At 48.1% G+C, this 11313-nt stretch overlaps 1 protein-coding gene across 4 annotated transcripts in view; it reads right to left on the bottom strand.

The window, feature by feature from the left end:
* PTCHD4 (patched domain containing 4) overlaps nucleotides 1-9830 on the bottom strand; it is a 75663-nt gene extending 65833 nt beyond the window's left edge. Inside the window, exon 1 of one of the 4 annotated variants that reach the window (XM_015859941.3) lies at nucleotides 9065-9830. In XM_015859941.3, coding sequence (XP_015715427.1) covers nucleotides 9065-9490 — 426 coding nt within the window. In that variant the 5' untranslated portion in view covers nucleotides 9491-9830. Of the gene's footprint in view, nucleotides 1-8890 lie in introns of all 4 variants that reach the window. The other 3 variants (XM_015859940.3, XM_085542332.1, XM_085542331.1) reach the window with 3 other exon arrangements.
* Nucleotides 9831-11313: the final 1483 nt, after the last annotated feature.

Raw genomic sequence — 11313 nt, forward strand, 5'->3', positions numbered from 1 at the left:
AACAACAAAAAAACCCAACCAAACAAACAAAAAAAACCACAAAAAAACATAATCTCCCACTCTGCCTTTATATTTTTCTGGTCATTTTTGCTACTCCAAAGATTATTTGGGTTTTACACACACACACACAGAAGCATCAGATTCATTCCTAATTGAGCTTTGTTAACATCTGTTAAGCAGTGACAAATGACCCAATTTTAACTTTGCATTTGAGATGAAGATTCAGATGAAAAGATCACTGAAAAATGTGCTATTAGAGTATTTGAATTTATGTAACCCATTTTCCCTTCAAGAATGCACTTCTCTTACACTGCAGTCATGGGAATGGTAAAATTTACAATGATAAAAGCTGATTCCATTTGATGGAAAAACAAACAAAAACAACCAGTTAAAGAAGAGCCCAACATTTTCTTGAAAACTAAATTAAATTAAAATAAGTCTAAAAAAAAACAAACCCAAACCCCACAACAAAATGTAACAAAGCAAAAAAGATCTTCAGTTTTTCAAGCTTTTGAATTTATTTTGGGGTATCTACCAAAAGAAGAAGCATATGTTTATATGTGGAGAAACAATATCCAGAAATGTTCTTCTTTCTTTACTGCTGTCTCAGCTTCCTTTGCAATTTGCAACAATAATTGTGTGTGCATCAACTGGGTGATCTGCAGGTTTTATGTGCAGACAGAAAATAAATCATCTACAGGATGATTAATGTTTGTTAATGAAGAAACACCACTGGTAGAGAAGGCTGCAGGGAGACCTCATTGTGGGCATCCAGTACTTGAAGGGAGCGTATAAACAGGAGGGGGACGGCTGTTTGTGAGGGTGGGCAGTGACAGGACAAGGGGGAATGGTTTGAAACTGAGACAGGGGAGGTTCAGGTTGGATCTGAGGAGGAAGTTTTTCCCCCAGAGGGTGGTGACGCACTGGCACAGGTTGCCCAAGGAGGCTGTGGATGCCCCATCCCTGCAGGCATTCAAGGCCAGGCTGGATGTGGCTCTGGGCAGCCTGGGCTGCTGGTTGGTGACCCTGCACACAGCAGGGGGTTGGGATGGATGAGCACTGTGGGCCTTTGTGACACAGGGCATTCTGTGATTCTGTGATTCTATGATTGAATGTTACACTTTCCAACTGCTTCTGAAGAGAAGTGAGTTTGTCTGTCGGATTCAAAGGGTGTGTGCTACTGTTTCTTCAGGGGGAAGCTTTGGACTTATCTGTGAATAAAGCCTCACTCGGTAGAACAAGAGTCAATGGCAAGAAAAGCCAACATGGATTTTAAGGAGAAAAAGTGTACATTTTAAGCAGAAAAAATGGAAATCATGTTGCATCTTCTCATCATTGAAGTTATTCACGTATTAAGTTAATTAATCAAGATCTACTCTAAGAAACCATTTAAGAAAATGCCCAGAAACAGGGGATTTGTAGCTGAGTCTCAGGTCCTGTCACTGCATAATGAAGTACTGCTAACAGCATCTTTCTTCTTAACAAACTGCAAATTATTTCACAAACTAAACCCACTTGGAAAGTCGTGAGTGAAGATAACTCAGTCCATCCAGTATACTGCCCTGGTCTCCAATGAAATCCAGAGTGTCCTGCTGAGGACACATCCCTGTCCACAGGGGGTTGGTTGTGTCCTTGGCCGTGCAGCAAATCTCCTCTTTCCTTCCTCCAATACAGAAGCTAAAGGTAAGGTAGGCATTGCTTCACAAAAGTTGCTATATTCATAGGTGCTGTAACTCTCATACAAAAGGATTCAGATGAAATGTTACAGACTCATCCTACAAGCAGCAGAGATCACACATGATTTAGCACAGAATTACCAAAGCAGTCTGTGGCAATTTCTGATTCATAGTGCATTTATGTAGCTGTTTACACATGTGTAAATTCATACTGCTTGTAAGGAAAGAATGACACTTCCCAGTCAGAATGACAGCACTTCTGTGACGCTGCTGGGAACAGCTACACAAGGTGCAAGAGAATTGGGATCCTGTCTTACATGTGGGCAGCTTTTCTGTCTTGCTTATGCTCCTGACTTGGGTGCAAGTTTTAGACTGAACTGGTTCTAAAGATGACCTTTATGTTCCCTGTATGCCATGAGAGGATAAGGGGTAGGTGCTCTGTATAGAATGGGTCGATAGCTGGATTAGGTGACCTTGGAGGCCATTTTCAGCATTAATGATTCTGTAATTCTATGATTCTGCAATAAGCCTCTGGGATGTCACATTGCTTTCCAAGGGACAGACACGCAGGACACTCCATAAGCAGAAAAACATTCTGGCTTTAGGGCTGGTGCAGCAGGTATTTGTAAAGAAAATATATTTGCAGAGATGCCCTAACATCTGTCATCATATGAACGTATGAAGTGTACACCTATGGCACTGAATTACTTTACACCCCTTACTTGTACCCTACTACCTGAGCAAAACCAGTCTGCACTGAAATCCAGGGGGATTTCTGCTGTCTCCTCTGCTGTGGGACCAGTCTGCCAGCAGAGTGCAGTGGGGGAGCAACTTCTGGGGACAGAAAAACTGATCTGGCCATCTCAGAGCGTGAGAAGTCTGACCAAAGTCTCCTAGAGCTGCTCCAGACAAGTGGAGCTGACCTCATGCAGGAACTTCCCATCAGTGAGTGGGTGGGTTCAAGGAGAACAAAATCTGCAGCGATATCTCTGTGCTGTACTAGAGCTGCCCACTGACAAAACACTCCCTTTGTCCTTGAGTTGGTTGCACAGAAGTTCCTTATAGCTGGAAATCTTCCTGCTGCCACCAGATCACACTTGCTAGTGCACCTAAAGGCCTCAAAGCACGACACGTAAAGCTCCCACTCTCTAGTGGCCCAACCAGTGTAAACGTGGGACTGATGCACAACCGAGCCAGGGTCAGGGCACTGATGTGCACCACTGCACCTGATGGCCTCTGCAGTGCCCAGGAGTGCTTTCACTTCTCTCTCCCTTTGCAGGATGTCTCATGGCCCTTCTACCAAGCAATTCCTTTGCTGTCTGTTCTCTACGTGAAGCTCTTCTTCCTCGGTAGGTATGAAAATAGAGAACACGACTAAAGCAGCGAGCAACAGAGTTGTAAAGACATTACAGCTTGCCCTTTCTGCCTCTTGCCTTCTCTTCTCCTTCCCATCTCACACAACACCTGCTTTGTGAAGCAGTCGAAAGCTTTGTTTCATTTGTATCTAGAGCTGCTTTCTAGCTGCACCTCCATCACCTACAGCACACACGGCTGCTTGTACCATAAGTGTGCAATGGATGTGGGGTTTTCTTTTCTGCCAGTAGAAGCAGTGGTTGGGGATTCCCTCAACAAATGAGGGACTTTAAGTGTCCTGCACATGATTAAACCAAGTGATGAGTTTAACTCAGAATATTTAGTGAATATGAAAAATAAATATAAAATAAGATACATATAACATTTAATATATAATATTTATATTACAAATATGTATAATATAAAGTAGTTTTCTATCCATAGAGGAACAGCATTTGTAGAGAGACACAAAGTGCGGCTGGACTTTCTATCTGTGGCAAATGGTTGTCACCCTCCACAGTCCCAAAGAGGTGAGCAGTTGCTACAACCAAATTAACCTGGACGTGTCTCCTTTTTCTCTCCACCCAAACAAGCTTCCAGATGCTTCTTTGTAATTGATCCTATCATGGCAAGGTCTCCAAAGAGCCTGGCATGCCAAAATAGGCCGTCCCACTCCTCAAATGCTGACAATATTAGAGTGCAATGGCTCAGGAAGAAAGGCATGAAGAGTCTGACCAGGGTCATCCCGAGATGAAGGGCAAAGCCTGAACCAAAATCTGCATCTGCCACGATAGACGGAACCATGTCCTCTGCCTGCTTCCCTGCCTGTGCCACAGCATCTCACTGTGCCTGATTCTGCATCTTTGCCTCTCTGCAGATCTGCACGGCATGCAGATTGTCCACAGCCCTGACGGGATGAAGGTGGAATGTATTTTGGGGGCTGATGAAGAAAGTTCAGTTTGTGATTTGTTGCCCTAAAGAGCAGCAGGGAAAAAAGAGCACACTAAACCCCACCACTGATGTTATACGTTTCTTCTCTGTTGTTGCTGCTTGTTTACCATGGGGCAGCTTGTCCTGGTACAAGTTAATTCACTTTCATGTCCCCAGCCCTGTTAGGGTGGTCTGCTCTCCCTTTTTTGGTAAATCATCTCTGCAGCTGGTCTTGCAGAACTGGGGAAGAGTCTTTTCTGAACTTACTGAGTGCAAAAAGGATGGAGAAAGTTCCTAAATATGCAAGAAATACTTCATTTCTTGTTCACAGTGGGTAAGCATCAGCCTAACCGTGTCCTTTGAAGCTGAAAGCTGCAGGGACATCCTGCAGCAAGGATACAGGCACAGCTCCAGGAGCAGGCACCAGGTGAGGAGCTCTGCCTCGTCCTGCCTGAGAGTGTGCGAGCACATGTGTGAGCACAAGAGGGTCCTTGTTCTGTTTTGACTCACTTTCAAGGAAGTTCTCCCAGCCTCTGAGCCAGGAGGGCCTGCTTGCCTTCAGACATTTTTCTGCCTTGTTTTCTTGCTACCAAGCAGCTGCTCCTAGCTCAGCCTGCCCAATCCTGCCTTGATCGGAGAGGCTCAAATGAGAACTATCCGCTGCCTCCAGCCTTCCTCTTCTGATCCTCTCCCTGCTCACATTGTATTAGTTTGATTTGACTTCACCACCATTGCCAACTATGGAGCACTCAGCAGGATGCTGAGCCATAGGCTTGGCTTGGGGCAGGCAGGATTGGGATGGTGCAGAGCTGCACTGCCTCCAAGGAAGCCTCTGGAGAACACTTGGCCGGTAGCAAACCTGCAATTACAGGTTTTGAGATGCAAAGTGAATGCACGCAACTTTTCTACTTAAGTAATAAAAGATCCCTTATCCAACGGATGTGCTTATTACAGTTGTGGAAATAGATACGTCTCTTCTATTGGCTGCCATTTAGTGCAGCGCTCATAAATGACTGATAATTAATTGAAGGCAGTGTTACAGAAAACAATCTTCCCACAAGGTCTGTTTTTAGGCAGCAGTTGCCGTTTTTGTTATGATCTCAAAGAAATAAGTTTTAAGTTATTGTCTTTTCTCGGGCAAACTGGCAAACAAACATGAAAACAAACAGTAAAAACAAAATACTTGGAACAAAAGCTTTTGTGCATGTACTGATAAAGTACAGGATGTTTGTGGGGTTTATTGACAGTGAGGGGTCAGAAGACCATAATCTCCTTTCTCATATCTGATGCTGCACAAGAGATATCCCCAAGTAATCAATAGGTCTGTCCATATTAATAAGTAATACGAACCTCAGCCTGTTCTGTAGCCACAGGGCAGAGGTACAGCGTGTCCAAGCAGATGCACACTGCTGTCCGTAGAAGGGAGGCCATTCATGTACTGAGAATGGACTCTGACTCGTGCTACCCCTGAAGCCATGCTCTGTTTGGGGAGATGAACAGATGAAAATCATACCTGGGAACACACCTGTGAGTTAACAGCTTTGTGCAAGTCTGTGCTCCTTGTAACCTTGCCTGCTCTATGTGACAGGGGCTCAATCCAGACCCCACGTATAGGAACATTGCTGTGTCACCTATGGTAGGGAGAGCACAAGCAGTGTTGCTCCATGACTTATCCCCAAAGTCTCCATCCAGACTCCATTCATCCACCTCTGATTTCCTGCTCTGCCACGGTCTGTCTGCATGACCTTGGGCAAGTCACTTTCTGGCTGGGCTGCAGACTGCAGCGTGGTGGAGCAGCAGCTGTAACTGCGCTGACCACAGTCCGGACAGCGATGGCATAGGGATACAGCTCGTTTCACCCAGCATCTCAGAAAAGCAAACTACAGAGATTCCTGCATTGCCAGAGTGGAATCTGAATGCATTTTAAGCACTTAGAACAATGCAGCAATCTGCACAGTGCATATAAGTGCCATCTCTCTGCTCCTCCTCTGTCAAACGGGGAGACCAAGACTTCCCTCCTTAGGGAAGGGCAGTGAAAATGGATGTACTCAAGGCTCTAATCACTTCCAGCTCTGAATAATGAGTAATCGTTACCTTACACAGACAGATTTTCTTAGAAAAGAACAAGCAGTGCTGTTAGACTCTATGGCCCCATCCGGTCCTTTTGAAATCAGAGCAGTCTGCTGGCATTAGGCGCACAGAATGCTCCTGTGAAAGACATGGCAAGAGCTTACCCACCAGCAACCTTCAGCCCATCTTACCTAACTGGGAGACAGGAAGAGAGGCAAAGTGAGAGCTGCTCACAGGATTTGAGCAGAGGGAAAACTACAAGAGGTCTTTGCAGGTCCCAGGTTGAGCAGGAGAGGGGATTGGAGTGGCTCCCACTGTGGCTCCCAAAAAGTACAGGTTGACACATGTCCTTTGTCATACGCAGATTAATACAGCTGGGCCACCCTCAAGGTTTGTAAACCCAAAGTGTTGCTCTTGAAGAATTTTCTTCAAACTACAGTCATTCTTAAAGGAAGGTGACAGACTCTACTGGCACTAACCAAGCAACAAGTCATTGGAGAAAGTGAGGCAACCTTAGAAGAGCCTGGCGGGTCCTTATGGCTACAGGGAGGTTTAGCTGAGAAAGCTCCCAAGGACATGGACCAGTCATGTGGTGAGCACTGGTCCACACCACGTACGGCTGGCAGCCTTGGCTGCCTGATCTGTACTCCCATTAAGTCCTGCCACAACTGCTCTTTCATGTCACGACCCAAGTGAAAAGAAATAGAAACCTCAAAGTTACAGTCATAGGAATGGTTCCCTTTGCTGAACATCCAGACACTGATCTGCTCCTGTGGTGTAGCATGTTAGACGTTCCCAGTTAAATACATCTGGACAACGCTGGAGTGTGTGGCACAGACCTGGGCTTCCACAGCTCTTGTCCAGAGTTCAGACAGGGAAGCTGATAAATAAACCCAGGAGCCTGTACTAAACTGCAATTCTGGCCATTCCTTGTGGTACCAGAAAAAGAAAACCCCTCTTTCCTAGCAGTAACAGAGACTCTTTTCCTTACCGCAGTTACGGGTTGCCTTTTTTAGCCTTTCTTTGAGGTACAGCCACAGCTTTTGGTGGCCATACATCCCTCTGCTGAGAAGTGGCTGGAAGGCACCCAGATGTGTCCCATGTTAAAACCAGACACTTAAGGGAGTCTGTTCCTTCACCTGGATGATGATACACAACAACTAATAGGGGAGCTGCTGGGCTAACATTTGGCAACGCTTAGAACCACATCTTGAGAAAAACTTTGTGTGTACGAATGATCTCCCAGTCACTATTAGTCCATTACATCTCTAATAGCACTCAACTTTATCTTTACAAAAAAAAAAGTAGAAATGGCTAAAAAACACATTGTAAATGACCCCATCCAGCCTGTGACAGGCTCAGCTGGGGTATTTAGACATGAGGAAATTCATCTGGACTGAGGGAGTAGAATCACCATCCCTGTATGAGGATGCGTGACCCCGATGTTAACCTAGATTATTGGTGTCTCCACTGAATTAGTTCAATTTCAATTTAAAAAATAAGCAAAATAGAAAGAAAACACTTTTATTTTGTGCTATAGAAGGACTGTCTTCATAAAGAATTAAACAACAACAATTACTCAGGAGCATTTAATCCAGAGTCACTCGTAGTGTTCCCAAGCACCGCTTGCACTCAGGACTTTCTGACAGCACCAAGGACACATTTCCACCTCCACCAGCTCAAACAGCCACAACTCTGCATGAGGCAATTACTGTCACACCTACAGCAATGGGACCAAATCCCATGCGTCCCACCTGGCCCAATATACCAATAAAATCAATCAGTATTTCTGCTCGAGTTGTTTGGGCAGCGACTGGCTTTACTTTTTTTCCCAGTAACAAAGGATAACTTCAGGACCTGGTATTTGCTGCAGCACAGAGGGGCAACAAGAAGGGCCTTATTCTTTTCCCTATGACTTGAGTAATGAGGGACCGGCAACCAAGGGATTCTGTTCAACTCTGTTAAGTAATCCCTGCCTGTGGTGCAATGCCTGGGGAGCATGCAGATATGCCACAATTTGCAGAAACTTCTTCCACCATCCGCCTGCAAACTTTCTGCCTTATTTGCTCACAGCAGGTTAGTGAAGCAGACTGCTCCTTGAGAGAGGGAAGAGGGTGCGTGTGTGCCAGGGGAATATTCCTGAGGTACCTGTGCCAAAATGTTTATTCTTTTAATTGGAAGGGCTGAAGCTTCTATCCCCTTTTACCTTGTTTCGCCTTTGCTGGAAGCCTCGAGCTGGTGGGATCTGTCCCAAAACTCCATCCCATCTATCAGCACCAGAGCTAATTATTTCCATACCGAGAGAAAACAAATCCCCTTCTATGCATGCAGGTAAAGAAAAAAGCAGGCAGAACACCTGAAATCACTCCTCACCCAAACCTCCTGCTTCTCCTACAGCACTCGCAGGGGCAGGGAGATACAGCAGCTCATCGTGCCTTAGGAGAAAGCCTTTTTCTGGTCATACCAAAGATCAGTTACCCTACCACGTCACTGGGGATGGAATAGGTGACAGCAAAGCCCCGGTGAGACCCCAGGCAGACCCCAGCTCTCCTCCCCACACCCGGTCCCGACCTCCTGTCCCTTTTCCCAGTGCATTAACCCCTTGAGGCACCGCAAGGTCTCCCGGTCTCCAGGCTGCTCTCCGCTCCCTGCTCCTCCTGGTTCAGCACCGTGCATCCCCCCACCCTCCCTCCTAGCACAGAACAATAGCAAGGCACCAGCTTCATCTGCTTCCCGAGGAAAGCCCAGACCACACATATTTAGACAGAAAGAGAGAGATAAGACTATATTTCTCTTGCTGTTTAGGACAAGAAATGAAGTGCTGCCTCTTTAATTGGCAAAAGCATGCAGTAAGAGCATACCTTTAATTTAGTGTTGGGATAGCTCACTTGCACCCTGGCTGTTGTCTTATTGGAGAGGGCAGCCTGCCTCAGATCCTCTAGCACTGAAATAATATCATCCAGCACGCATTTCTTATCCTGATTTCTCAACACACACAGATGGGAAAAAGTATAATTATAGCCTTTGTAGTTCACCTTCATTTCCAGCACGGCTCGGTGGATCTGCAGGATCACATCAGCCTGATGCAAAATATTGCCTCCGGGTTTGGAGAGGAGAATCACCCTGCCATACCTCCCCGGGGTGTGCAAGTCCGAATACAGCTGGCTTTTGGATTGATCGAGGGAGAACAGGCTGCTGGCTAAGCTCCTCTCGATCTTGGCCAGGCTGTGGCTGGGGGCTACCAGGCTCTCCAGGTCAGTGTCAGGCTGGAAGCGGTTGAGCAGGCTGAAGCCGAAGATGATGGTCAGGACTGCGGGCACAGTGAGGAAAAACACCGGATGCCTGCTCACGAATAAGCCCAGCTTGTAGAAAAATGACTGGAGCCCTCTGTGTATCACCTGCCGCAGCATCCTCCACCAGATCCAGCCTGCAGATGCTTCTGGCCGTCTTAGAAAGCACATGTGACATGTGTAGCTCCTTACCCCTTCCTGTCAGTTTCCTTTTCTCTCTCCCCCTCTCTCTCTCTACTACTCCTTTAAAAGACTGCAGCAAGTTGCAGCAAGACAGCCAAATATTGATCAATGGGGTGTGTGTGTGCGAGCGTGCGGTGTGTGTGGAAGGGACCGGGCAGAGCAGGGAGGAGGGGGGTCCTTGCTTTTCTCCTTTTCTTTTTTTTTCCCCCTCGCTCTTTTTCCCCTCCTCCCTCCCCGTAGCCAACGAGCAGCTCCCCCCGCCCGCCGGGGCCCCCCTCTCGCGGCCGCTGCTCGGGCATTGCACCGGGATCGCTGCCGGCTCTGCAGTGCCCGCTCCGAGCCGAGCCCCGCTTCCCCGGGCGGGAGGAGAGCGGCCCCCCCTCCCTCCCCCGCGCTGCAAAACGCCGCTGCCCTCCTCCTTCCCTCTCTTCCCTCCTTCCCTCCCTCCGCACACACACGAGTGGGGAATTGGCTGGGGCGGGAGGATGATGCTGCATTTTAACATCCCCCGATCCCTCCCTCGTCGTGTTCCCCCCCCCACCTTCCCTTGCCCTGTCCATCCCTACCGGCCGCCCCGAGCTGCCCCGCTCCCCATCCCCGGGAGGAAGGCGGCTTTGCGCGGGGAATTTGCGGAGCAGCAGCTCCCCGAGCCCCGGTCCCACGGCTGCTGCATCCCCCCGCGATGCACGGCCCCGCATCGCCGCTTCTCCCCTTCATCCCTCGTTTGCAGCCCGAGGTCGCCCGCGTGGAGCCGCCCCGTGGAGCCGTGATGGGGACAGGAACTCCGGGAGAGGCGTGGGGTACAGGGCACGAGGTGCCCAGCTGCTCCCTTCTGCAGCCCGACCGCCCAGAGCCTCTGCCCCGGCCGGCAGCCCTGTGAGCAGTGACCCGGCAGCTCCAGGACAGGGTTCCTGACCCCCCCTCCAGCTGGAAAAGACGTTTTTCAAGCAAAGCCACCAGCAGCCCATTACATAAGAGCAGAGAAATTCTGCAGCTCCCAGGACCGAGGGAGAGCAGCAGAGAAATGTACGTGTTAGCAGGAGGAGGGCTGCCCACCAACTCTCCAGGCAGAAGCGCTGCTTCTATAGGAGCTGCTGCCCGGGACAGCAGATCCTGCCCTGGCAGCCCAGCAAACAAGGCAGGAGAAAAGGCAGGACTGTGTGCGGGAGCTTTATATTAAAATAATACATCTAAACCACGGGAATATAATCCAAAACAACCATCTTCAATATGGAATCTCTGCTCAGTGCATCCCTTCCATACAATTCCTGCTATATTTTAGGTAGTACTGTCAAGCAGAAATTAATTTCATTCAGGGATGGGACCAAGGATTCAGTGCAAAGCCTGAAAGAGCAAAGTTCTGCCATAGTAAACCCCAACTGAAGGACGGGAAGGGTGAAAACAGGGGAACTAGAGCTTGTCACAGCAAACTGCCCAAGAACAGCAGCCTGAGCTCAGCTTGAAGTAATGATCTGTGTTTTGGAGAAAAACAGCTTATTTGAGCAACCCCTTTCATCCTGAGGCCTCCCACCTCCACCTCCCACACCTCTGTGCCAATGGACAGGACATACACAGGACAGCCCATCTTTGAGGGCTGCAGGGCAGGACATACACAGGACAGCCCATCTTTGAGGGCTGCAGGGCTTGCGTTCAGTCAGAGCCAACAGTCCAGTGACACTGGGAGCCTGAGGTCCTACAGGAGCCTGGAACAATGACTTTCTTCCACACGATGCAATAGTGAGGCTGGGTGCAATGCTTTGGAAACCCTCCTTACTCAAGTTGGTGATTCACAACCGGTAAACCTGGTTAAA

The sequence above is a fragment of the Coturnix japonica genome, chromosome 3 (assembly GCF_054131305.1).
Source record: "Coturnix japonica strain WE chromosome 3, WE-NBRP24, whole genome shotgun sequence".
NCBI classification, from domain to species: domain Eukaryota; kingdom Metazoa; phylum Chordata; class Aves; order Galliformes; family Phasianidae; genus Coturnix; species Coturnix japonica.